The sequence below is a fragment of the Narcine bancroftii genome, chromosome 4 (genome assembly GCF_036971445.1).
Source record: "Narcine bancroftii isolate sNarBan1 chromosome 4, sNarBan1.hap1, whole genome shotgun sequence".
NCBI lineage: Eukaryota > Metazoa > Chordata > Chondrichthyes > Torpediniformes > Narcinidae > Narcine > Narcine bancroftii.
In genome coordinates this window covers 315,720,473-315,747,012 of record NC_091472.1, presented here as the reverse complement: position 1 = coordinate 315,747,012, position 26,540 = coordinate 315,720,473, and the positions used below count along the sequence as shown (strand labels likewise).

The 26,540-nt window shown below is 48.7% G+C and overlaps 1 protein-coding gene across 7 annotated transcripts in view; it reads right to left on the bottom strand.

Annotated features, from left to right (window-relative positions):
• spega (striated muscle enriched protein kinase a) overlaps positions 1–26,540 on the bottom strand; it is a 341,612-nt gene that overhangs the window by 42,382 nt on the left and 272,690 nt on the right. For all 7 annotated transcript variants that reach the window (XM_069936009.1, XM_069936006.1, XM_069936008.1 and 4 more), the window contains 6 exons: positions 24,839–24,991; positions 20,809–20,851; positions 16,756–16,830; positions 10,719–13,536; positions 5,039–5,182; positions 3,991–4,107 (listed from right to left, as the gene is read on the bottom strand). In XM_069936009.1, the coding sequence (XP_069792110.1) occupies positions 3,991–4,107; positions 5,039–5,182; positions 10,719–13,536; positions 16,756–16,830; positions 20,809–20,851; positions 24,839–24,991 (3,350 nt within the window). The remainder of the gene's footprint in view (positions 1–3,990; positions 4,108–5,038; positions 5,183–10,718; positions 13,537–16,755; positions 16,831–20,808; positions 20,852–24,838; positions 24,992–26,540) is intronic.

Sequence of the window (26,540 nt, the reverse complement as noted above, 5' to 3'; positions counted from 1 at the left end):
TCCATTTCTTCTAAAAAAGCACGGAAACTTCCGTGCTTTAAGCTCCTGGATCTGATTTGGTTGATGCATTTCACAACGACAGACATCACATTGTCAAACTTCAGGCATTTGCTGCAAAGAGCCTGCTGATGGATAATGCAGTGCAGAGCAATGGCCTCCTCCACACTCTCCTCTTCCAGTTTTTTTTAAACAAGTGCCACCAGTCCATTTTCCCTCCCTGTCATTGATGGCGCTCCATCGGTTGTTATTCCAACAAACCTCTTCCATGGCAAACCGGCATTCTCAATGGCATCACACAGCTGGTAAAATATCTCCTGAGCGATGGTCTGGCCATGCATTGGAATTACTGTGAGCAACTCCTCGGTGACTTCAAAATTGTCATCAACACCACGAACACAGATTGCGAGCTGGGCAGTGTCGGTGATGTCTGTGGTCTCTTCAAGAGCGAGTGAGTATACACTGAAACATTTTGCTTTCTCACACAGTTGATCATAAACGTCACTTGACAGGTCAGAAATGCGCTCTGCCACGGTGTTGGCAGAAAGGCTGATGTTGCTAAACTGACCTTTCTTTTTGACAAATTCACCTTCTGTGAATGGCTTTCCTGCTTTAACAATCATCTCACTAACCACGTAGCTAGCTTCGACTGATGCATCATTCTCTTTGGTTGCTTTCTTAAAGAAATCTTGTTGCCTCACTAGACATGTTTTAAGATTAGCAACCCGGTTGGCTCTCTCATCTCCTTGGTATTTTGCATACTCCTCAGCAAGTCTAGCTGTGTAATGATGTTTCAAATTGTATTCTTGGTGCACTGCAACTTTCTCTGTGCAAATAAGACACGTCGGGATACCCCTGTGCTCAACAAAGAAATATTGCACTTCCCACTTTTCCTGAAATTGTCTGTGCTCATCACCAACATTTCTCTTCACTGCAGGCTTTGAAAAAGACATGTTTGGGGCCGTATAATATATATAATTCCACTTGGTGTCACTGTTGCGTTGAAGTTTCAGTGTTTAGCCGATGCGTCTTTTCCGCTTCTTTTTCTGTCCCGCTGAGCAACAACTTCCGGGTTCAGACTGGACGCCGAAGCGCGTGAAGTGGGAGCGGCCGCAGAAATTGCGCATGTGCCGCGTGCATATAATGACAAATAGAAAATGCACACAAATCTGCTTATATTCGCAATATGCCCAGCCGATGTCCCGCCCCCGAGAGCAATATACCCCACCGTGATTGGTCGGTTCGTTCAGCTCCACACACAACACTGAAAAGTGCCAATCATATCAAACTCGCGGGCCGCACTAACATTAAACTTTCATATTAAGGCGGGGCCACAAACTATCGTCCCGTGGGCCGCAGTTGGTCCGCGGGCCACAAGCTTGAGACCCCTTGTGTAGAGAGATAACGTATATGTGTGAGAATCATAAGGTAGTGATCATGGGAGATTTTAACTTCCCTCACATTGATTGGGATACCCATACAGTTAGAGGGCTGGATGGGCTAGAGTTCATTAAATGTGTTCAAGATTGTTTTCTGAATCAATTAGTATAAGAACTGACTCGGGACAGTGTAATACTGGATCTCCTGTTAGGGAATGAGCGAGGTCAGGTATCGGACATTAATGTTGGAGATCCAATTGGGTCTAGTGATCATAACTCTGTTAGTTTTAAGGTAGTTTTAGGGAAGAGCAAGGAGGGGCCTAAAGTTGAGGTTCTGGATTGGAGAAGAGCAAATTTCGAAGGAATAAGAAGGGATTTGTGGAGTATTGAGTGGGACAGGATATTTTCAGGTGAGGGTGTAAATGAGAAATGGAGGATATTTAAAAAAGAAATTTTGAGGGTACAGAGTAGTTATGTCCCAGTGTGGATCAAAGGAAAGGCTGGAAGTCATAGGGAGGCTTGGTTTTCGAGGAATATTGGAAATTTGGTTAGGAGAAAAAGGGAGGTGTACAAGAGGTATAAAGAACAGGGAGCTGACAATTTGAAGGAGGACGACAAGGAGTGTAGAAGGAATCTTAAGAAAGAAATTAGAAAGGCCAAAAAAAGGCATGAAGAGGCTTTGGCAGACAGAGTAAAAATAAATCCAAAGGGTTTCTATAGGTACATTAAAAGTAAAAGATTAGTGAGGGATAAAATTGGACCCCTTGTAGATAGCGAGGGTAGGCTGAGTGAGAAGTCTGAGGAAATGGGGGAAATTTTGAATGATTTCTTTGCCTCGGTATTCACTAGGGAAAAAAATGTTGAACCAGTTGTAAAGAAAAATAGTGGGGAGGTCATGAAGCACATAAGGATAACCGAGGAGGTAGTGATGGCTGTGTTAAAAAAGATAAAGGTGGATAAATCTCCCGGACCGGACAAAATATTCCCAAGGACACACAGGGAGGCTAGTGGACAGATAGTGGGGCCATTAACAGAGATATTTAGGATGTCACTGGTCACGGGGGTAGGTCAAAGGATTGGAGGGTGGCGCATGTGGTTCCGCTGTTTAAGAAAGGGTCCAAATGTAAACCTGGGAATTATAGGCCCGTGAGTCTGACATCTGTGGTGGGCAAATTGATGGAAAGTGTTTTGAGGGATGGTATTTACAAATATTTGGAGGTACAGGGATTGATAGGGAGTAATCAGCATGGTTTTGTCAGGGGTAGATCATGCTTGACAAACCTGATTGAGTTTTTTGAGGGGATTACAAAAAAGGTTGATGAAGGGAAAGCTGTGGATGTTGTCTATTTGGACTTTAGTAAAGCTTTTGACAAAGTTCCCCACAGGAGGTTAGGAAAAATGGTGGAGGCATTAGGTATAAATGAGGAGGTAGTGAAATGGATTCAGCATCCAACCGGATGGGAGGTGTCAGAGAGTAGTGGTAGAAAATTGTTTGTCCAATTGGAGGCCGGAGACTAGTGGAGTTCCTCAGGGATCGGTCCTGGGTCCACTATTATTTGTTATATATATTAACAATCTGGAGGTAGGGGTAGAGAATTGGATAAGCAAGTTTGCGGATGATACAAAGATTGGTGGTGTTGTGGACAGTGAGGAAGATTACCGTCGATTAAAAGGTGATTTAGGAAGGCTGGAGGTGTGGGCTGAGAAATGGCTGATGGAATTTAATACAGATAAATGTGAGGTGTTACATTTTGGAAAGGCAAATCTAAATAGGTCATATACATTGAATGGTAGACAATTGAGGAGTGCAGAGCAACAAAGGGATTTAGGAGTTGTGGTAAATAGTACCCTCAAGGCTGATACTCAGGTAGATGGTGCGGTGAAGAAGGCATTTGGAATGTTGGCCTTCATAAATCGGAGTATTGAATTCAAGAGTAGGGAGGTTATGATGAAATTGTACAAGGCATTGGTGAGGCCAAATTTGGAGTACTGTGTACAGTTTTGGTCACCAAATTATTGGAAAGATAAACAAAATAGAGAGAGTGCAGAGAAGGTTCACGAGAATGTTGACAGGATTTCAAGGTTTGAGTTACAGGAGCGCTTCTCTGGAGCGTAGAAGATTGAGGGGGGACTTGATAGAGGTGTTTAAGATTTTAAAAGGGACAGACAGAGTAAACGTGGATAGGCTTTTTCAATTAAGAGTGGGGGAGATTCAAACTAGAGGGCATGGTTTAAGATTGAAGGGGGAAAATTATAAGGGGAACATGAGGGGAAATTTCTTTACGCAAAGGGTGGTAGGGATGTGGAATGAGCTTCCGGCAGACGTGGTTGAGGTGGGATTGTTGGTTACATTTAAGGAAAGATTGGATAGTTACATGGAGAGGAGAGGACTGGAGGGGTATGGACCGGGTGCTGGTCAGTGGGACTAGGAGGGTGGGATTTGTTACGGCATGGGCTAGTAGGGCCGAACTGGCCTGTTCTGTGCTCTAAGTGGTTATATGGTTATATGTGGTGTGACATCACAAAGAAGGAGTGACCGCAGAGACTGTGATGGAAGTTGGAAGGTGTGATTCAGTGAAGCAGGTGAATGAGTGACCTCTCCACTCTCACTGACCTTTTACCCAGGTGACAATGGGTGTTGGGCTTCCTGCTGGTAAACTGCACAGAGTCAAGGGATCACCTTCCAACAGCATCAGGTCTTTAAGTTTAACGTGGAAAATGGGTGGGAAATCTGCAGAAATCAAAAGGAAACCTTCTCATTATTAGTGTCCACACATTCCCAGGGTCAGACCCAGAGTGAAGCTCCCTCCACACCATCCCATCACACACTCCCGGGGTCAGACACAGAGAGAAGCTCCCTCCACACCGTTCCATCACACACTCCCAGGGTCAGACACAGAGTGAAGCTCCCTCCACACCATCCCATCACACACTCCCGGGGTCAGACACAGAGAGAAGCTCCCTCCACACTGTTCCATCACACACTCCCAGGGTCAGACACAGAGTGAAGCTCCCTCCACACCGTCCCATCACACACTCGCGGGGTCAGACACAGAATGAAGCTCCCTCCACACCATCCCATCACACACTCCCGGGGTCAGACACAGAGAGAAGCTCTCTCCACACAGTTCCATCACACACTCCCAGGGTCAGACACAGAGTGAAGCTCCCTCCACACCGTCCCATCACACACTCGCGGGGTCAGACACAGAATGAAGCTCCCTCCACACCGTCCCATCACACACTCCCGGGGTCAGACACAGAATGAAGCTCCCTCCACACCATCCCATCACACACTCCCGGGGTCAGACACAGAGAGAAGCTCTCTCCACACAGTTCCATCACACATTCCCAGGGTCAGACACAGAGTGAAGCTCCCTCCACACCGTCCCATCACACACTCCTGGTGTCAGACACAGAATGAAGCTCCCTTCACACCGTCCCATCACACACTCCCGGGGTCAGACCCAGAGTGAAACTCCCTCCATACCATCCTATCACACACTCCTGGGGTAAGACACAGAGTGAAGCTCCCTCCACATCGTCCCATCACACACTCGCAGGGTAAGGTTGGCATGAACATCCCTTCAGCCCCACACCATGGGCTGGAGTTTAGCCTGTACAAGAAGGACAACGGTTACAGAGTGAAGTTGCTGGTCTACCTGAGGCACTCCTGCGATAGTTCATGGAACCGTCCTCAGCGGCTACAGCCAATGAGATGTTGGGCTGTGATATTGCTTTATCTCTCTTCATTCGCGAGAATCCCCATCGATCCCACCGGGACTTGCGTTCTCCGTGCGCCGACGCTGTTGCCAATCAATCGACAGGTTATGAAGTTACACATAGCTCCGAGAACATGGGTGGAGTCAAACCATGGTACCAACAAGCACTGCAGCTTGTGCTGGTGCTCAGTACTGTCAGGGCAAGGAGCAAGCACGAGAACAGAAACGGTCATGAAATGACCATTTATCTCAACGGGATTGTTTCGCCTCCTTTTTGGTTCACTCCAGACATCAGCGTTTTCAGTTGATGTGTTACTTGAGAACTCATCCTCTCAAACCTGTTGCTGATGTATTTTGAGCTCTTGAGAGATGCCGGCCTATCACAAAGGATATCCTGAAGCACCTCGCTGTCACTTCCCCTTCCCCGTATCCTGGCTCTCTTCCCTCTACTCTTTCAGTCCGAATGCAAGGTCTCCACATGAAAGGCTGACCTTCCATTACCCTTCACAGACGCTGCCTGACCTGTTGAGTCTCTCCAGTGTTTCCTCTCTTCACTCAAGGTTTCACTAACCACAGTTTTTTGGGTCCATCACATGAATAAATAATAAAGCCCCTGGTATCCACCACCTATGGGGATTGGTAGATGAGGGATATGTTTATTTTCCAGTTGCTTGCGACTTATGCTTACAACGCCTAATCCACCCACATTAAGAATAAACAGATTAAAAGGCAAAAATAATCACTGTGCTTGCACTGAACAAACTTCACTGGAAGAATATAGAAAATATTAAAGATCAGTACAGGCCCTTTGGGCCTCGATGTTGTACTGACCTATATATTCCTACCAAAAAATGTACTAAACCTTTCCTACCCCGAAACTCTCCATTTTTCTTCCATCCATGTCCCTGTCTAAGAGTCTCTGAAATGCCCCTAATGTTCCAGCCTCCACCACCATCCCTGGCAAGGCATTCCAGGCCCCCACCACTCTAATGTAAATAACTTATCCCTGACGTCTCCCATAAACTTCCCTCCATTCACTTTGTACAGTTCTCAAATAAATAAGTCTTGATGGATTTTATTTTCAGTCACATTCTTTGAAAACATTTAACCGTTGCTGCATCTGCAGGTTCCTCCCCCTCCCGGAGCCACCCAAAAGACGAACAATAATGTTATAGATAACGTCCTCCCCCAAGTTTACAGATAAAGCCTCTGACTGGAGCGACTCTTACTAAGCAAGGATAAGGAGCCACTTTCAGAGAGTCACCGCAACGGAGAGCGGCATCAATCAGCTCTTTACCCTGGGCGACACCACTGTTGGTTTAAACAACTTTATTCAAACAGCGGCTACGACCAAAGCCCGACCAAGGCTCTCCACTGCCTGAATATTTGCTACCGTCTTCACCACAGGTTCAGAGAACATTTACTTTTACCATTTTAAACACGTGTTTTTTATCTGTTATTTTATTCCTATCTATTTTCCTCAACATTTTTTGCCACTAGCTTGAGTTCTGGATACCAGGGGTTGTACTGTACTGTACTACTGATTTTTTTAAAAATCACTTTGTTGCTGGAGTTTAGAAGAATGAGAGGTGATAAAAATGTAAAATTATGAAAGGAACGGATAAGCTTGAAGGGACGTTGTTTTCACTGGTGGGTGACACTAGAACATGGGGGAACATCCTCAAAATCCAGGGAAGCTGATTTAAGACAGATGGGGTGGGGGGGGGAACTGTTTCTCCCAGAGAATGTTGGTGGATTTGTGGAATTCTCTGCCCAAGGATGAAAGAGTGGCTGCCTCGTTGAATATATTTAAAACACAGATGAATAGATTTTTGAGTAGGGAAATTAAGGGTCATGGAGAAGAGGTAGAGTCCACGGCTAGATCAGCCATGGTCTCAATGAATGGCAGAACAGGTTCGCCAGACCAGATTGGTGACTCCTGCTCCTATTCCTTATGTATTCATGTCCTTGCCACTGACGATGATGCCCATCCCCAATGGGTGTGGAGTCACCTCGAAGGCAGACAAAGGATGGCAAAATTCCTCGCAGATGCACGACAGTGAACTGGATATGTTTCCTGATCACTGTCTCCAAGGCTGGCCTTATCTTCACATCTGTTATTGGAATTTCAACTCCCCAGTTATCAGGGGTAAGATATAAATTTAAAAAAAAATATATATATACAGTTACATAATCTTTATTCGGACATCTAAAATCCGGAAAGCTCCAAAATCTGGCAAGTGGGGAGAGAGACGGCAGCGCAAGTCAGGTGGGCGGGAGACTGGCAGCGCAAGTCTGGCGGGCAAGGGGGAGAGACTGGCAGCACGAGTCGGGCAGGAGAGAGACTAGCAGTGCAAGTTGGGCGGGAGAGAGATCAGCAGCGCGAGTCGGGCGGGAGAGAGACCAGCAGCGCGAGTCGGGCAGGTGAGGGGGAGAGACCGGCAGCGTGAGTTGGGTGGGCGAGAGACCAGCAGAGCGAGTCGGGCGGGAGAGAAACCGGCAGCATGAGTCAGGAGGGCGAGGGGGGGAGTCGGCAGCACGACTGGAAGGGGGTGGGGGTGGATATGACAGCACAATTTGAATGGGTTTAAATCTGACTTTCTGAAATCCAGAAAAATCCAAAATTCAGGACACACTGTCCCCCAAGGATTCCGGATAAAGAATTGTGTACCTGTATTGTAAAATGTAGACATACAGCACTGTAACATGCCCTTCCGGTCCACATGCTCAGCTGCCCAAAATCCCCAATCAACCTACAATGCCCCCGTACGATTTGAAGGGTGGGAGGAAACCAGAGCACCTGGAGGAAACCCGTGCAGACATACAGGGTGAATGTACAAACTCTCTACAGACAGCGTGGGATTCGAACCGGGGTCACCGGTGCTGTATCAGCATTGCGCTAACCCCTTCGCTAACCATGCCATCAATGAGCTCACATCTCTGGATGAAAGGTCCAGGATCCCTGGGAGTGGTGTGTCACCCAGTGGGTTGTGAGTTATGAGATTCAGAGGGTTCTGTAGCTTTATACGCGATAGAAAGTGGGGGGGGGGGGGTGGAGGGAATGAAAGGAGGAGGGGTGGCGTTGCTCCTCAGGGAAAATATCACTAGGCTGTGCTCAAGCAGAACAGACTGGAGGGCTCATCTACTGAGGCTATATGGATGGAGCTGAGGAACAAGAAAGGTGTGACCACACTCATGGGGTTGTATTATAGACCGCCCAATAGTCAACAGGAATTGGAGGAACAAATCTTTACAGAGATAGCAGACAGCTGCAGGAGACATGAGGATGTGATAGTAGATTTTAACTTTCCTCATATTGATTGGGACTTCCATACTGTAAAAGGGCTGGATAGCTTGGAGTTTGTCGAATATGTTCAGGGAAGTTTTCTAAATCAATATATAGAGGCACCAACTAGAGAGAATGCAATACTGAATCTTCTATTGGGGAACAAGACAGAAGGACATGTAGGGGAACAGTTTGGGTTCAGTGATCGAAGTGCCATTAGTTTCATTAATTATGGAGAAGGATAGGCCTGGGTCTTGGGTTGAGATTCCATATTGGAGAAAGGCCAAGTTTGAGGAAATGAGAAAGGATCTAGAATGTAGGGATTGGGATAAGTTGTTTTCGGGCAAGGACGTGCGAGGTAAGTGGAGGACCTACAGAGGTGAAATTTTGAGAGTACAGGGTTTGTATGTTTGTGTCAGGATTAAAGGCAAGCTTAGCAGGCGATGGGAACCTTGGTTTTCGAGAGATATTGGGGATCTGGTTTGGAAGAAGAGAGTGGTGTAGAACAGGTAGAGGCAACATGGAGCAAATGAGATACTTGAGGAGTATAAAAAATGAAAGAAAACCCTTAAGAAAAAAATCAGGAAGGATAAAAGAAGACGTGAGGTTGCTTTGGCAGAGAATGTGAAGGAAAATCCTAAGGGTTTAAGAGCAAAAGAGGACAAAATTGGTTCCCTTGAAGATCAGAGGTGTCGGCTTTGTATGGAGCTAAAAGAGATGGGGGGATCTTAAATTTTTTTTTCATCAGTATTCACTCAGGAAACAGGCAGAGTCGTGGGAAGGAAGGAAAACAAGTAGTGAGGTCATGGAACCGACACAGATTAAAGAGGAGGAGGTGTTTCCTGCCTTAAAACAAATAAGGGCAGATGCCAATACCTCGGGCAAATGCTGAGAAATTGGAGGGACTCAGTGGGTGAGGCAGCAAAGAAGAGTCAGGATGCTTTATCCAGATAAAATACTTTGACCTTAGTCCCAGTAAAGAGTTCTGAGCATAATGTTGGCTGTCCTTTTCAACCCATGGATGCTGCTCGACCCCACTGTTTGCTCAAGGATAGGAAAGGTTTTGAGGGATATGGGCCACATGCAGGTGAATGGGACTAGGCCCAGGTTATAGAACATGTTCCGAGTAAGTCTGGAGATGCTGTGATTGTAGTAAAAACACAGAAATTCTGGAGGACTCAGCCGACCTCGCAGCGTCCATAGGAGGTAGAGATATACAGGTATAACTGAAGTTTTGGTCCCTGAGCCCTGGGTCAACTTAGATTTGGTTTGTTTCTGTGTAATTGTGTACATCATAAAGACTGAGTCAGCAAGAGCAGGGAAACAGGCCTTTTGGCCCATTGAGACAATGCTGAGCACCGAGCATCCATTCACACACTAATCCCTCCCTGACCTATTCTCTTCCCCCCATGCTTCCAACTATTCTCCACATATTCTACCCCTCACCCTCACTGGGGCAATTTACATTTGTCAATTAATGCACCAACTGAACATCTTTGGGATACGGGAGGAAACTGGAACTACAGGAAGGATATCAATAAGACAGAAAGAGGGCAGAGAAGATTGACTAGGATGTTGCCCGGACTTCAGGAACTAAGTTACAGGGAAAGGGTTAGGACTTTATTCCCTGGAGCGTAGAATAGTGAGGGGAGATTTGATCGAGGTATTTAAAATTATGAGGGGGAGAGACAGAGTAAATGTAGGTCGGCTTTTTCCACTGAGATACAAACCAGAGGATGTGGGTTAAAGGTGAAAGGGAAAAAGTTTAGGGGGATCTTCTTCACACAGAGAGTGGTGGGGTTGTGGAACGGGCTGCCAGTTGAAGTGGTGAATACATGCTCGATTTTAAATATTGAAGAAGAATTTGGACAGGTACATGGATGGGAGGGGTATGGAGGGATAAGGACTGGGTGCAGGTCAGTGGGACCAGGCAGAATAATAGTTCAGCACAGACTAGAAGGGTCGAAGGGCCTATTTTCTGTGCTGTAATGTTCTATGATTTACACAGGGTGAAACCCGGGGGAGGGGGAAACATGCAAACTCTGCCAGATGTCAGGATTGAAGCTGGGTTGTTGTCCCTTGGTGGCCAGAGGGGCTGCTGCCCTCACCAATGTGCTATCCAGTGATACAGTCTCAGGGAGAGAATTCCAGCCAGTTGAGGGAAAAGGTTTCTCTTCACGTCCATCCTGGGTGGTTGAACCTAGGAAGAGTTGAAGCAAGGGGGAGTTGTGCCTGAGAAGGGTCTGGGAACACCAAGCTGGGCCGAATGGGGCAGAGTTGGGGCAGCTGTTGAGGGAGAAGCAGGAGGGCGGACCAAGCAATTGGATTCCTTACCTCTCTCCTGCTTGGCAGTTAGGCTGGTTTCCGACTGCAGCGACTCGGAGGATGGGGCAGAATGGGTCTGTGTGGCCAGCTGGTTCTGGGGGATGCCCACCTTCTTCAGGGATTCTGCCTCTGAGGTTGAGCGCCTCAGCAGGGACAGGAAGGGCCGCTTACCCTCCTTAGCCTCATGTTGGATGGGGACGTTGGCCGTCAAGGGAGCCTCCTGCATCCTCTCCTCCGAGTGGCTCCGCCCAAAGCGTAGGGAGATCCCCGAGATGGTCGATTCAATCTTCCTCCTCACCGCCAGCCCTGGCGAGCTCTTGGGCTGCTTCTTTGAGGACACGGGATTGTGGCAGGGCCCCGCCGCCTCTTCCCTCTCTTCCACCTTCCTACCGCCCCTCCCCAGTGACCAGGAGAGCTTGCGGGGCTCGCTGTCTGAGCCTCTCTGACTCTCCCGCGGACGGTCCTCCCTGCTTTCACCCCCTGCCGGACTCCCCTTCAACCGCAGCGACAGCTTCCTGATGAATCCGTACTCCTTCGAGGCTTCTGGAATGTTCTGCTCAGACCTGGACCTGCCCTCCCCATAGTTCAATGCGGGCTCCGGCCCTTTCACCAGCTGCAAGGGCTCTCCCATACCACTGGGTCGGTACATCTGGTCTCGGGAAGGGGGTAGCTGCTCCACCTTCTCCTCTGACTTGGGTCTCATCAGATGCTTGAGGCTTCGGTTCAGACTCGACTCCTTGCTCCTCTTGAATCTTGTCTCGAACACTTCCTCCGACTCGATGTTCTCGATGTTCAAACACTGGGCCACACTGGATGACTTCACCTTGACGACAGATGGGCCACCATCCCCATGGCCCGGGGAAACTCGGCTGCTCTCTATGCCTGCAAGAGAGGTTCCATCCTGCCCGGTCACTTTGCAGTCTGAGCCCCAGGGTCTGGCGCCGTCCCCGGTAATTCGTGCCTCTCCCTGATCGGGCGACCTGAAACCAGGAGGAGGGGTGATTGCTGAGTTCAGGGAGAAGGGGAGGGCTGGTTTTGCCATGTGAGGGTGATGGATGGCGCTACCCATGAGGGACAGCGACCTTGGCGGCTCGTCTCTCCCGAGGTCAGGTCTGCGCTGGTTGGGCCTGGAATGCTCCAGCTCTGGAGTGTGGCTCCTTCCCTCATTGGCCTCCTCGATGGTTGTTGGAGCAAGGGGCAAGTTTTTTGTGAGGGCTGAGGGCTGCTCAGCCTTGGCCTGGTCTAAAGCAGCCTGGGGCCTGTCCTGGTCTAAGTCAGGCTGGGTCCTGTCCTGGTCTAAATAAGGCTGGGGCTTGGCCTGGTCTAAATCAGGCTGGAGCCTGGCCTGGAATAAAGAAGGTTGGGGTCTGGCCTGGTCTAAAGCAGTCTGGGACTTGTCCTGGATTAAAGCAGGCTGGGGCCTAGTCTGGTCTAAAGCAGGCTGGGGCTTTTCTTGGGGTACAATGGGTTGGGGTCTGGCCTGTGTTAAGGGAGGGTCTGGCGTCAGGTTGCTATGGGTGACAACGGCGGTCTTCCCAATCATGACCCTCCGACAAGGCCCATCCAGCTCCTCGGCAGCGGGCACCACTTGAATGTGAGGTGTGAGGGGCCTGGCTGCAACCTCCACGGGTTTGGCCACTCTGACTGGAGTGGGGGGTCTGGAACCATCAGGCCTGGAGAGTGGCTCGCTCAAGGCAGAGAGGGAAGGTGATTCCTTCAGTGGGAACTGGAGCTCGGGGCTACCTCCCCTGGGGCTGGGCACGTGCAGCGGGATCTCCAGTGGGGCCCCTACCCGCCGATGCAAGGTTGGAGGCTCAGCCTGCGAGAAGGAGGCTGTCTTGCGCAGGACGCGCCTCTCTGGCTCTTCCTGACTTGGGGCGCTCTCGCTGGAGGCTGCCCGGGCCAGCCTGGGCTGCTGTCCAGCCATCTTGTCGGGCCTTGGAGGCCTGAGGGTCTGCCGCTCGTGGGAAGGTGGGCCCAGATGTTTGGGGTCACCGTCTGGGAGGCCCAGGCGTTCCAGGAGTGGGCCCCGCAGGCCGCTCATCTTGTTGTCCACCGAGCCACCTCGCAGGAGCCGCTGCCTCAGCAACTCAAGCTTCAGGCTGTAGTCATCCGGAACCGTGCCGCCCCTGCGCCTCGAGCCTCCTGCCTCCTCCGGCCTCCTGGGACTGGGGCTGGGGCTCCTCCTCGGCAGCTCCATAGAAACTGATTTCTTCAGGCTTCCCCCGAGTGGCAACTGCTCGCGAGGTCCAGCTTCGGGCTTCAGGCTTTCCTCAAACCCCAGCAGGGCCAGGGCTGAGTCAGCTGAGCTTCCCCGGCGGAACTCTCCCCTCCTGCGTGGGGCTGCATTAGCCTGGGCCGCAGGCAGGTCGGGGGCCTCGGTGCTCTGTCCTCTTTCTACCATGACTCCGGGCTTCTCTGGAAGTTCCTCTTCTTGCCCTTTCTCCGAGGGCCTCTTTCTTGCTGCCTTCAGCCCGACCTTGGAGGGGCCATTGCCCGTGTTCTCATCTCCTTCTCTACCAGGCTGGTCCTCACTCTGCCTGGGTTGTGGGGCCTGATGAGCACTCTCCTCAAGTCCTGGACTTTCCTCCCCTTCCTCCTGCAGGCTCCGGATCCGGTGGAGAGGGAGACGGCCGGCACGGTGCTCCATCTGAGCAGGCATTGGCAGGAGAGGGAACTCGTCGATGTCATCCGAGTCGGAGGAGGAGGAGAGGCGGGGCTCCCGGAGCTGGCGAGGGAGGCCCAGGCTGACGTGGCCTGATGAGTCCGCCATCACCTCCGGGATGGACCTCACCACCATAGAGGACTTGTAGCCAATGAGGGAGCGCTGGGGAAAGATGCAGAGGCAAATTGTGGGTGCTCAACCCTCCCAATGCGATTCCCATTCCAACCTGACTCCACCCCAACTCAACCCCTTTACAACTCAACATCACCTCAACTCAACCCCACCCCAACTCAACCTCATCCCAACTCAACCTCAACCGAATCCAACCCCATCAAAACCCAACCCCATCTCAACCCAACCCCATCCGGACTCAATCCCATCCCAATTCATCCCCATCTTAACTCAACCCCATCCCAACTCAACACCATTCCAACTCAACCCCATCCCAACTCAACCCCCATTAGAACTCAACTCCTATTAGAATTCACCCCATCAGATCTCAACCCCATCAGAACCCACTCCATTAGAACTCAACTACCATTAGAACTCAACCACCATCACATCCCCATCAGAACTCACCCCATTAGAACTCAACTCCATTAGAACTCAATCCCCATTAGAACCCAATCCCCATTAGAACTCAATCCCCATTAGAACTCAATCCCCATTAGAACTCAATCCCCATTAGAACCCAACCCCCATTATAACTCACCCCATTAGAACTCACCCTGATTAGAACTCAATCCCCATTAGAACTCAACCCCCATTAGAACTCAATCCCCATTAGAACCCAACCCCCATTATAACTCACCCCATTAGAACTCAATCCCCATTAGAACTCAACCCCCATTAGAACTCAACCCCCATTAGAACTCAATCCCCATTAGAACTCAATCCCCATTAGAACCCAACCCCCATTAGAACTCAATCCCCATTAGAACTCAACCCCCATTAGAACTCAACCCCCATTAGAACTCAATCCCCATTAGAACTCAACCCCCATTAGAACTCAATCCCCATTAGAACTCAACCCCCATTAGAACTCAACCCCCATTAGAACTCAATTCCCATTAGAACCCAATCCCCATTAGAACTCAATCCCCATTAGAACTCAATCCCCATTAGAACTCAATCCCCATTAGAACCCAACCCCCATTATAACTCACCCCATTAGAACTCAATCCCCATTAGAACTCAACCCCCATTAGAACTCAACCCCCATTAGAACTCAACCCCCATTAGAACCCAATCCCCATCACAACTCAACCCCCATTAGAGGAATGGGACTCCTTAATGATGTCCCTGAGGTTGGTATTCTGCTCGAATTGAGCACTTTGCTCTGTCTTCATCAGGGAAGGCAACTGGTTCCACAGTAACAGTGCAGGAGGAGACTGTTGAGATAAGTTCAAAGTTGACAGTATGGAAATAACGGGAAAGTTGACCGATCTTCAATTTCAGCCACCTGGACTGGAAGTAATGCATTCCAGGATTTAGAGGATGAAAGGGGTGGTGACAGATATTTTCCAGATCTCTTTGGAATGGTGTCAAAGGCTGGAGAGTGGCAAATGTTCAAAATAAGGGAGTGGGGAAGAGAATTTATCGCAAATATTTGTGTATAATGCGTTTCGTGTATAATGTGGATCCCTCCCCCCCCCATTTTTGAGGGGAAAAAGGGAGAAAAATTTTACCCTCGTGTATAATACGACCCCCCCTCCCCTCACTGCACTGGCGTCTCTCTCTCCCCTCACCCACCCGAGTCGCACTGCCATCTCCTCCCCCCCCAACCTAGTCATGCTGCCATCAATGTAGTCGGCCGCTGATAATGAGTGGTTCAAAATGAACCAGCAAGCATCGTACTACCCACAGAGCTTTCAATAGTTGCATCTTCAAGTTGTATAGAATGTACCAGCAGCTGATTACATTCTTAAATCTGGCAGAATTTTAAAAAAAAATTTTTTTAACCTCATGTATATTCCAACCCCCCCCCCCCCCCCCACTTTGAGCTCAAATTTCGGTACAAAATTTTTTGCATTATACTCAAATATTTACGGTAATCAAGACAAGTGTGAAGCTGCGCATTTTGGTAGGTCAAACACGGACAGTAAATGGTAGAGTGGGTGAGTATAGAGTGGGTGAGGGTCCAGTTTTAAGGTTAGAGAGGAGACATTTAAAGGCATCTTCTTCACACAGAAGGTGGTGGGTCTATGGAACAAGCTGCAAAGGAAGGTGGTAAAGGTGAGTACGTTTACAATTTAAAAGGCATTTGGACAGGTGCATGGACAGGGAAAGTGCAGAGCAGTGGTTTTCAACCTTTGTTCCCACCCACATACCACCTTATGTAATCCCTCACTAACCACAGAGCACCTATACCATACCCTGTGATATACAATGCCCTGTGCTTAGTAAGGTGATATGTGAGTGGGGGAAAAAAAGATTGAGAATCACTGGTGTAGAGGGATATCGTCCAAATGTGAACTACTAGGAGTAGTGCAGACCGGCATATAATGCTTGTCATGGATAGCCGGGGTGGGGGGTTGGTACTGAAGGATTTGTTTCTGTGTTGTACCACACTATGATCAGTAGGAGTATACAGACCGGTGAAACGTGCAGACACGTGGCAGCAGGAGTTTGACGCTGAGAAATTGTTTTGGAGAATGAGGAGAGAACGGAGATTAAAGGCTACCCTTCTAAGCTGAGTAAGGTCATTCCAGGTCACCAGATTGATACAATGGCATTGGAGAGGGTCCGGGAAAGATTCATGGGTGCGATCCTCAGATAAGAGACTGCAGTGACACGGGTAGGTTGAAGAGGTGGGGATGGCTTCCTTTGGAGAAGAACAGGCCATGGGATGATCTGATAGAAGAATAAATCTTCACATTTGTCTGGTCATGCAAAAATGTGTCGTGTCAGTGGTGAAGAAAGGTCTTCCTGCAATAGTGTCAGGGTGAGGGAGGTGCAGGGAGGGTGAAGAGCTGTATAGATGTTGGGGGAAAAACTGTTCTGGACAATAAATACAAAAGAGAAAAGGAAGATAAATATTCAGTTATCCTAGAGCAAAAAAAGTGACTTGCATTAGTGCAGACAGTCCTTCTGTGGTGTTGGAGCCGTCCCTGATCAGTGTAACAAGGGGAGGTTCAATAGCCTGATGGCTGTTGGAAAGAAACTGTTCTTGAACCTAGAGGCACTGATCTTCAGGTTTCTGTACCTTCTGATGTCGGCTGCCTTCTTGAGGCAGTGCCTCACATTGAGTTCAGTAAAACGATCACTGAGCTGAGATTGTGAGTTGTAGCTGAATTCTAGTTGTTCACACGCACGCCTGGAGGTGAAGCGATCGCAAGATCGAGGTCCTGAGGTCGCACAATGACTTCAGGGGCAACTCACCTGCCACTTTCTCCTCGACACCAGGGCCTTCAGGTGGTCGGTGTTGATCATCTTCCCTTTCTCCGTGAAGATGCTCTGAAAAACAGAAGGATATGGGAGGTAAGGAGGTGAAGAGGGATATTGATAGGTTCAGTGAGAGGGCAATTACCAGTCACATGGAGTAGAACGTTTTGGCAGGAATAAATTCCAAAGAAATTGGGTGGCATGGTTAAAGTCCGACATTGACTGTAAAGAGTTTGCATGTTCTGCCTGGGACTAGCATGGGTTTTCTCCAGGGGCTCCGGTTTCCTCCCACCCTTCAAAATGTATGGGTTTGGTAGGTTAATTGGGCGGCATGGGTTTCCGTGCTGTATTGTTAATATTAAAATAAAAAAATGAATAATATATCTAATGGACGAGAGATTGCAGAACCCGAGAGAGGTATATCCTGGCATATACAGTAAAATGCCTGTGGTCTGGAACTCAAGCAACCGGCAACCACAACAACAGGCAAAAAAAAAATCAATAAAAAAATTTAAATAAATCAGATTAAAACTTTGAATAAAAGTTGAAAATTGTAAAAGTTAATATTCTCTGAGGAAACACATAAACCTGTGGTGAAGATTGGAGCAAATATTCAGCCAGTGGAGGGCCTTGCTTGGGCTTTGCTTGTAGCAGCTGTTTGAATAAAGTTGTGTGAAACAACGATGGCGTCGCCCAGGACGAAGAGCTGGTTGATGCCGCTCATCGTTGGGGCGACTCTCTTAAAGTGTCTCCTTATCCCTGTTCAGTAAGAGTCGCCCCATCATAGGCTTTATCTGTAAACTTGGCAGGGGAAGGGTGGGTTAATTATCTATAACGTTATTGTTCATCTTTCGGGTGGCTCCGGGGAGGGGGAGGAACCTGCAGATGCAGCGACGGTTAAATGTTTTCAAAGAATGTGACTGAAAATAAAGTAAAATGCTTTACGGTTTATATATTCATCCAGTGAAGTTTGTTCAGTGGAAGTACAGTGTAGTATTTTTGTCTTTTAAACTGTTTATTCTTAATGCAGGTGTATTAGTTAGGTACTGTAAGAGTCAGTCTCAAACAACCGGAAAATGCACTTAACCGGCATCCACCAATCCCTGTAGGTGCCGGATACAAGAGGCTTTACTGTAATTCACCCAGGGATCCAATTCAGGGGCAAGAAGTCATTGGGAAATAATGCAGTGATTTTGTTTAGTGTGAGGGAAATTGAGTGCAAAAGTACTAAGTTACGCTTCAACTACAGGTGGCATCGGTGGGGCACAGTTGCAGTCTCTGTACTTAAGGATGTAAATGCATTGGAAGCAGTTCCGATGTTACCTGGGCTGATCCTTGGATTTAGTGGAGTGTCTGGTGGAAAGTTGGGCAGGATGGGCTTGCATCTGCTGGAGTTTGGAAGAGTGAGAGGGGCCGTGAGAGGGTGGGAGCGCATAGTGGTGCAAGAACCTAGAACTAGAGTCACTGTTTGAAAAGAACTAATTTAAACCAGAGATGAGGCAAAAACATTGCTCGCGGAAGGTTCAAAGCCCACTTCCTCAGAGGTAGATTGTTGAGGGTGAAAGGTTACGAGGAGTGGGCGGGAAAGTGGAGCTGAGGTTACAATCGGATCAGCCATGCTGATGAATGGGGAAAGCAGAGTTAAGGATTTGAGTGTCCCCTGCTGTTGCTATGAACATTTGTATGTTCATAGATTGGAGTGAAATGGGGTGTCAGGGTAGTTGACCTTGAAGAAAGGATCAGGCCCGAAACGTCGGTTCCAGATCTTTGCCTCCTATGGACGCCGCGAGACCGGCTGAGTTCTTCCAGCACTTGTGTGTTTTAGTTACAATCACAGCGTCTGCACACTTCTTTGTTTCACTCTGAACAGCAGGGCCTTGGCTGAGACCAAACCTGGGCTGCTCCAACCAGACCTCAAAGGCAGAAGGGGAGGTAATTTCCCCAGGACAGGAGGCTCTGATACCTGTTGCAGGACCTGGCTGCAGTTGGTGGCGTTCATTGCCCATCTTTGTGGATGGCTGATTCTGGGCCAGTTCCTAGGACAGACTGTCCTGTGTGGGTCACTGCCCGTGGAACTCCAGGGATTTTTACCCAATTGTCCTTTTAGAAGGTTCCTGGTTGAGGAGGTGAGTGGGGGTTGGAGATGTAGAAGGGGGCATGGTGGTAGGTTGGGAGTTATCTTGTTTGGGAAGAAAAATAGCGGTGGTACCACAACTGGTGTAACGCCAGCACCGCCGCCACTGCCGGGAGAATGGACAGCGGAGACACAGTACAGGTCCGAAGGGTTCAATTACCTGGTCCTAAGGCCAACGGATCCATACAGGCTTTAAATGGCTTGTTAAAGGCCTGTAAAGTCCTGCACCCACCGGTCTGGGCCCTAGACAGAGGCACCTGTGTTCGGCCGTGGGCATGATGTGTTGCAGACTCTGGGGGAGCAGCAGTGGCGCGGGGCACCAGAAACAGGGAGAAGACTCCCCCCCACCCCCCGCCATTTAGAAGACCACCCTGCAGGACAGTGATCCATACAGGGCAACTTGCGATCGGGGTCCCGCATGGGCTGTGGGCCGGTGGAAACTGGCTCATGGGAACCGGGTATCAGAGCTGGGATTTGAGAGGGCGCTGAAGGTAAGAAGGGCATCCGAAGGACCTTGGGCACCGAAGGCCACGTGATCGAGTCAGAGGTTTGGACCTGGGCGGCCAGCGGATCGAACAGGAGTGTGCGCGGCTGCAGAGGCTGCGGGAGGTGAATCCACGGACCCTTTCTTTTGCTTCTCTTTCCCTCATTTTGTAAGGGGTGCTGGGTAACACTGATGGCAACTCTTTGCCCTACGGCAGGCAGAAGGCAGTTTGGTGTAATATTACATGTTCCATACTATTACATGACAACAAAGAAGTCTTGAATCTGGATGGTTTGGGTTCTTGTTGGCTTCTTCCAGCCAGTGGGACATGTCGATCTTGGGGTTAATCTTCGTGGAGCACCCAGAGGAAACTCAAGCTGGGACAGGGAGAATGTGCAAATTATTCAAAGACAGCACGTCCAGAAACATGCAGCTCGGTGGGTTAATTTGGCCTAGGAGTGTGTGAGGGGGGAAGTTTACAGAATATTAGTTGGAAATGGATTGTTCTATGAATCAGGATGGACTTGATGGGCCAAATGTCCTCCTCCTGTCTAATATGAAATCCAGCTGAGGAAGGTGAACCCTAAGATAGTGAGTAGAGTTTACTTGATTTCCCTTTGAGGTCAGAATTGAGACATGGGTCGTGACTCAGTTGGCCCATTCTACCCTCTAATTTATTGTATCCCCTCCATTACAACACAGGTGGGCCTTTCACCACCATGACCTGAAGCACGTGGCATTAAACAAGCAGATGCTGAGGTCGAATGCAATACACAAAAGTGCTGGGGAAGCTCAGCAGGTCACATGATGTCCAGCATTGGGTAGCCAGCATTTCGACAAAGGGCCAGGCCTGGACCAATGGTGGCCCAAAACCTCCTGTGGAAGCTGTGTCACCCGCTGAGTTTCCCCAGCACTACATGGCAACAGGTCCTTGATCTCAAATCCAACCTTGACCTTGCTCTGACCATAGGAGCTGCCCAGGTGCCACACACTGCTAGATGATCGGTGTCTGGGAGGGGAGACCTAAGAACATTACTTCAACCCATCACTAAAGAACATTGAACATTCCAGCCCAGTACAGGCCTTTTGGCTCACGATGTTGTGAGGCCCCATCTAAACCTGCCCCACAACAATCTAACTCTTCCCTCCCTCACACCCATAACCCTTGATTTTTCCTTACGTCCATGTCCCTGTGTAAAAGTCTTTTGACTATTCAACCAGCCTCCACCACCACCCCCGGCGATGTGTGTAAAAAAACTTCCCTCTGACGTTTCCCCTCACCTTAAACAGACGTCTTCTGGTATTTGCTATTGTTTCCCCAGAAGAAGGTGCTGGTCGTCCACCCTATTGAAGCCCCTCATAATCTGTTGTCACACCCCCCATCCTCTACCGCCCTGATGACAAAAATCCTAGCTCCTCCTGCGATACTTACTGAAAACCAGGCATGCTGGAGGCACTCATCAGCAGATGGGCGGCTGTGAACAAACAAAGGGACAGGGTGAGACTGTATCCAAAGGGAAAGAGACAGCACCCCCCTCCCACTCTCCAGGTGCAATGGGTGGGCAAAGGCCCATCTGCCAGGGGAGCATCCACATTGGTGTGCTCCCGGGCCTGGCCAAGATGGCCATTCACGGATTTGGCAGTGGATTATTGCGCTTAAACCCGAGGCCCGCCTTCCAAGGATACGCTGTGCTGGTAAATCCATGGAAGGGATCATACGTTGTCCACCGGCTCTGTGGAGGTCTTCTGGGAGCTGGGGAGGACAAGGATAAGAATGCTTCAAATTAATATAAATGTCGTAACTCTCGATTGATTGTGTCACACTATGGGAGTGGCGGAGGCAGAAGTCATGGTCTGTACAGCCGGGAAGACGGAGAAAGATAAATGATTTAAACGGCAGAAACAGGATTTGAATGGAAAGGAGATTTTGTGTGTGAGGTGAGGGAGTCCTCGGGCAGACGTCTTGTTCAGAAGACGTCTGCAGCTTGTGAGTAAAGCTCTGCCGTCTCAAACTACGCAGTTCCAGCAATTAGCTGGCAGTTGCCAGGGTGGATTTACTCCACCGCGGAACTACCTTTCATCTAATTTGTTGGTTGGAAGTTTAACATCGGAGACTCCACTACTGGTTCATCACTGATTAGATTGGCAGTCGGTCATTAATGACTTTTCAATGGTATCTCGAAGGCCTGGGAGTCTCAACCACCTTTGAGGAGTTTGGGAAGCTTTGGTGGATCGCCAGGGAGCCAGTTTGCAAAACATCTTGGGATTTCTGTTCATTTCTCTGGTGTCTCATCATCTCAGACTCTCGTTTCAACGTGGGGAATACGGGATGATGTGGTCCGAGAAGGTTTGTGCTAGCATGACTTCAGTCAACATGAGACTGCCCTCTCCTGTTTCAAACAACAGACAATAGGTGCAGATGTAGGCCACTTGGCCCTTCGAGCCAGCACCGCCATTCACTGTGATCACGGCTGATCATCCATAATCAGTACCTTGTTCCTCCCTCCTGACCATATCCGATATCTTTAAGAGCTTGATCTAACTTTCTTGAAAGCATCCAGAGAATCAGCCTCCACTGCCTTCTAAGGCAGAGCATTCCACAGATCCACAACTCTGGGTGAAAATGTGTTTTCTCAACTTCATTCTAGATGCCCTACCACTTATTCTTAAACTGTGGCCTCTGGTTCTGGACTCCCCCAACATCTGGAACATTTCCTGTCTCTAGCGAGTCCAATCCCTTAATAATCTTATATGTTTCAATCAGATCCCCTCTCATCCTTCTATATTCCAGTGCATACTAGCCCAGTCGCTCCAATCTTTCAACATATGACATCCCAGGAACCAACCTTGTGAACCTACGATGCACTTCCTCAATAGCAAGAATGTCCTTCCTCAAACTTGGAGACCAAAACTGCACCCAATACTCCAGGTGTGTTCTCACCAGGGCCCTGTACAACTGCAGAAGGACCTCTCTGCCCCTTGTGATGAAGGCCAACGTGCCATTAGCTTTCTTCACTGCCTGCTGTACCTGCCTGCTTACCTTTAGTGACTGATGAACAAGGACACCTACATCTCATTGTGTTTCCCTTTTTCCTGACTTGACATGATTCAGATAGTAATTGCCTTCCTGTTCTTGCCACCAAATGGAAAACCTCACATTTATCCATATTAAACTGCATCTGCCCACTCACCCAACCTGTCCTAGTCACCCTGCATTCTTATAACATCCTCCTCACATTTCACACTACCACCCAGCTTTGTGTCATCTGCAAATTGGCTAATGTTACTTTTAATCCCTTCATTAATGCATATTGTAAATAGCTGTGGTTCCCCACTCATCACTGCCTGCCATTCTGAAAGGGACCCTACTCTTTGTTTCCTGTCTGCCAACCATTAAGTACCTTACCCCCAATTCCATATGCTCTAATTTTGCCCACGAATCTCCTATGTGGGACCTTATCAAAGGCTTTCTGAAAGTCCAGGTACACTACATCCACTGGCTCTCTCTTGTCTAGTTCCATAATTAATTCTCAAAAAATTCCAGAAGCTTAGTCAAGCATTATTTCCCCTTCGTAAATCCATGCTTGACTTGGACCAATCCTGTGACTCCTATCCAAATGTGCCGCTATTTCATCTTTTATAATTAGAACCATTGAATCATAGAAAACAGGCTGTTCAGCCCCTCTAGTCTATGCCGACCATCATCTCCCTAGTCCCACTGACCTGCTCCCATTCCATAACCCTCCAGGCCTCTCCCATCCATGTACCTATCCAATTTATTCTTAAAACACACGATCGAGCCTCCATTCACCACATCAGCTGGCAGCTCATTCCACGCTCCCACCACTCTCCGAGTTAAAAACTTCCCCCTAATGCTCCCTCCTTCAGTTTAAAATTATGACCTCTCATATTGATCTCCCCCAATCTAAGTAGAAAAAGCCTACTCACATCCACTCTGTCTCTACCTCTCATAATCTTGTAAACCTCCATCAAATCTCCCCTCATTCTTCTGCGCTCCAAGGAATAAAGTTCTAACCTGTTTAATCTTTCCCTGTAACTCAACTCCTGAAGATCCGGCAACATCCTAGTAAATTGTCTCTACATTCTTTCAACCTTATTGATATCCTTCCTGTAGTTAGGTGACCAGAAATGATCACAATCCTCCAAATTTGGCCTCACCATTGTCTTAAACAACATTATAACATCCCAACTCCTGTACTCAATACTTTGATTTATAAAGGCTAAGATACCAAAAACCTCCTTTACAACCCTGTCCACATATGTGACACCACCTTCAGGGAACAATGTATCCACACTCGCGCTGACTGCCTGTCCCTTTTCTGATGAGACCAGTAAGCCCCAGAGAAGGAACACTCCGGGCTTGAACTGGGGGACCAGTGAACAGTTTGGAGGGTCTCCTGGAACGGTTAGCTCCCCAAGGGTTTGACAGTATTGATGGAGATAATCATGTTTCAATTTGTAACTTGTTTTGTGTGAATGGTCTGAATTGTAAACGAATGTGGTACTTGTAAGGACTTTTATATAATCGTAATGGAGGAGGATAAGGTCTCGATCTTTCTCCCTGCAGCAGGAGAGCATAAAATTAGAGGGCACGGGTTTAAGATGAAAGGGGCCTGAGGGGCATTTTCTTCATGCAGAGAGAGAGACCACGGCAGCGACCAGCGAGGGGCTCAGCAGCTGAGGGGCCAACACAGGCTGTGGGTGACGCAGTCAGGGGACCTGCATGGGCTATGGGAGACTGGCCCATGGGAACCAGGTATCTGAGCCAGGATTCAACAGGGTGCTAAGGGCGAGAAGGACTCCCGAAGGGGCCTCGAAAATTGATCACGTCGGCCGATGGATCGAATGGGAGTCTTCGGCTGCGGAGGCTGTTGGAGTGGCTGGAGGCGAATCCACGGACTCTCAGTGACTCTGAAGAGACTCTCTTCTGCTTCTCTTTCTCTTGTTGTTAGGGGCGCCAGCCACCGCTCATTGTTTGCCTGACAGCTGACAAAAGCTGGTCCATCACATATATAACATTTTTAATGATTTATTATGTGACAATAAATAAAAGATTTGAAACCTTGGTAGGTAAGTGGAACAAAATGCCAGAGGAAGACATAGAAGTGGGGACAGTTACAAGATATTTCAGCAGGTACATGGATAGGAAAGGTTTCGGGATATGGACCAAATGGAATTGGTTTGGTCTGCATGCACAAGATGGGCCAAATGGCCTGTTTCCTTGCTGTTGAACTCGGTGGTTTCTTTCTTTCTTTCTGTTTATTTTTATTTTTTTTGCAGAAGGCACTGGAGAGCGGGCGTTGGGCAGCAAAGTGTATGGGGAGTCAGGGACTGGGGGAAACAAAGGCTCAGGCTGCAGTGAACTGGAGTCTGGAGGAGTTCAGAGTGTTCCTTCCTCAGTCTGTATACCCCTCCCTCCACCACCCCACCCCCATGCTCACTACTTGTCCTCCACCAGGAGGCTGGTGACGAAGCCCTTCGATTCCCGGCTCAGGTTCGCGAACATCTTCTCCTCAAAGGCAACGTCGTAGTTTTTCACATTGAACAATGTGGACCTGTCGTTCTCTCCAGAGAAAGGGGAGATCCCAGTCAGCCTGCAGAGACAGGGATAGGAAAGACATGGGGTCCCCAGTCACCTCATACAAATCACAATAATCGCACGGGAAGAGGCCACACAGCTCATCTTTCACATGTTGGGTCTGTAAGAACATGAGATTAGGAGAAAAATGGGGAAGATATGCTGCACGATAACCGTCCTTCCGGCCCAGGCTGCCCGAATACCCCTATTAACCTACAAGCTTTGAAGTTTTCATATGGGTGATGAAGTTTAATCTGGACAAGTGTGAAGTGTCGCACTTTGGGAGGTCAAATCTAAGGGCCTAGTATTGTTAATGCCAGGACTCTTAACTGAGGGACCTGGGCATAATCTCCACAGATCCTTGCAAGTGGCCCCACCTGTAGATAGGAGGGTAAAGATGTGGGATGCATGCCTTCAACGGGCAGGGCCTTGAGTAGGAGGTTTGCTGCAGCTGTATGAAACCTTGGGGCAGGCTGCATTTGGAGTATTGTGTGCAATCCTGGTCGGCCATTGAGGAAAGATGAGGAGGCTTTTGTAGGATGGTGGCTGGATCAGAGGGGATGGGTTCCGAGCAGAGATTGGACAAACTTGGGTTGTGTTCCCCGGAGCGCTGGAGGCTGAGGGGAGACCTCTCAAAGAGCAACAACATTGGACCAGGCGAATGAGCTTCTGAGAGAGAGAATTCCAAATGTTCACTGCTGTCTGAGTGAAGACATTGCTCCTCGACCCAGTCATTAAGATAGAACATGGAACATTACAGCTCAGCCGATGATGTCGTGTGGAGTACGTTAACCTACTCAACAAACAAACCCTTCCTTACCTCACACTCATGACCTTTTATTTTTCTTGCATCATTGTGTGTGTCTAAGAGCCTTTTAAATGTCCCTATTATATGTTTGGAAGAGAGAACGCTGAACAACCAAAGGGACTGCTCACACTAACCATCTGAGACTCTCCTATTCACAAAACAATATTTATTTATTTGTATACTTGTCCTGCATATGTATTGTCTGTCTGTGTGTTCTGCCTGGTTGTGCGTCTCCGTGTTTTGCACTGAGGACCAGAGAACACTGTTTGGTCGGGTTGTGGTTGTACAATCAGATGACAATAAACTTGATTTGACCTATTGTTCCAGCCTCCACCACCACCCCTGGCAAGGCCTTCCAGGCCCCCACCTCTCTCTGTGTTAAAAAAACTTACCCCTGATGGCCCCCCTAAGTTTTCCACTGGTCACCTTGTACAGACGTCCACTGGCGTTTGCTACTCTTGCCCCAGGGAATATAGGTGCTGGCCATCCACCTTATCTATGCATCTCATAAGCAAGACCTGCAATAGATATTTTCCTCGAAGACAGTGAGGGGGGGCTCAGGCTTGAAACGCCGGGAATATATCATTACCTCCCACGACTGGCTGACTTCCTCCAACACAACAATCACAGCGGCTGATATCTTGTGTGGTGAAACCACCGTTGTACCTATTCACCATCTGTAAATGACACGACCTTTCCTGAATGACCTTGCTCTCACTGGCCGGCTCATGACTCCTCCCCTTTTCTCCCCCATAAA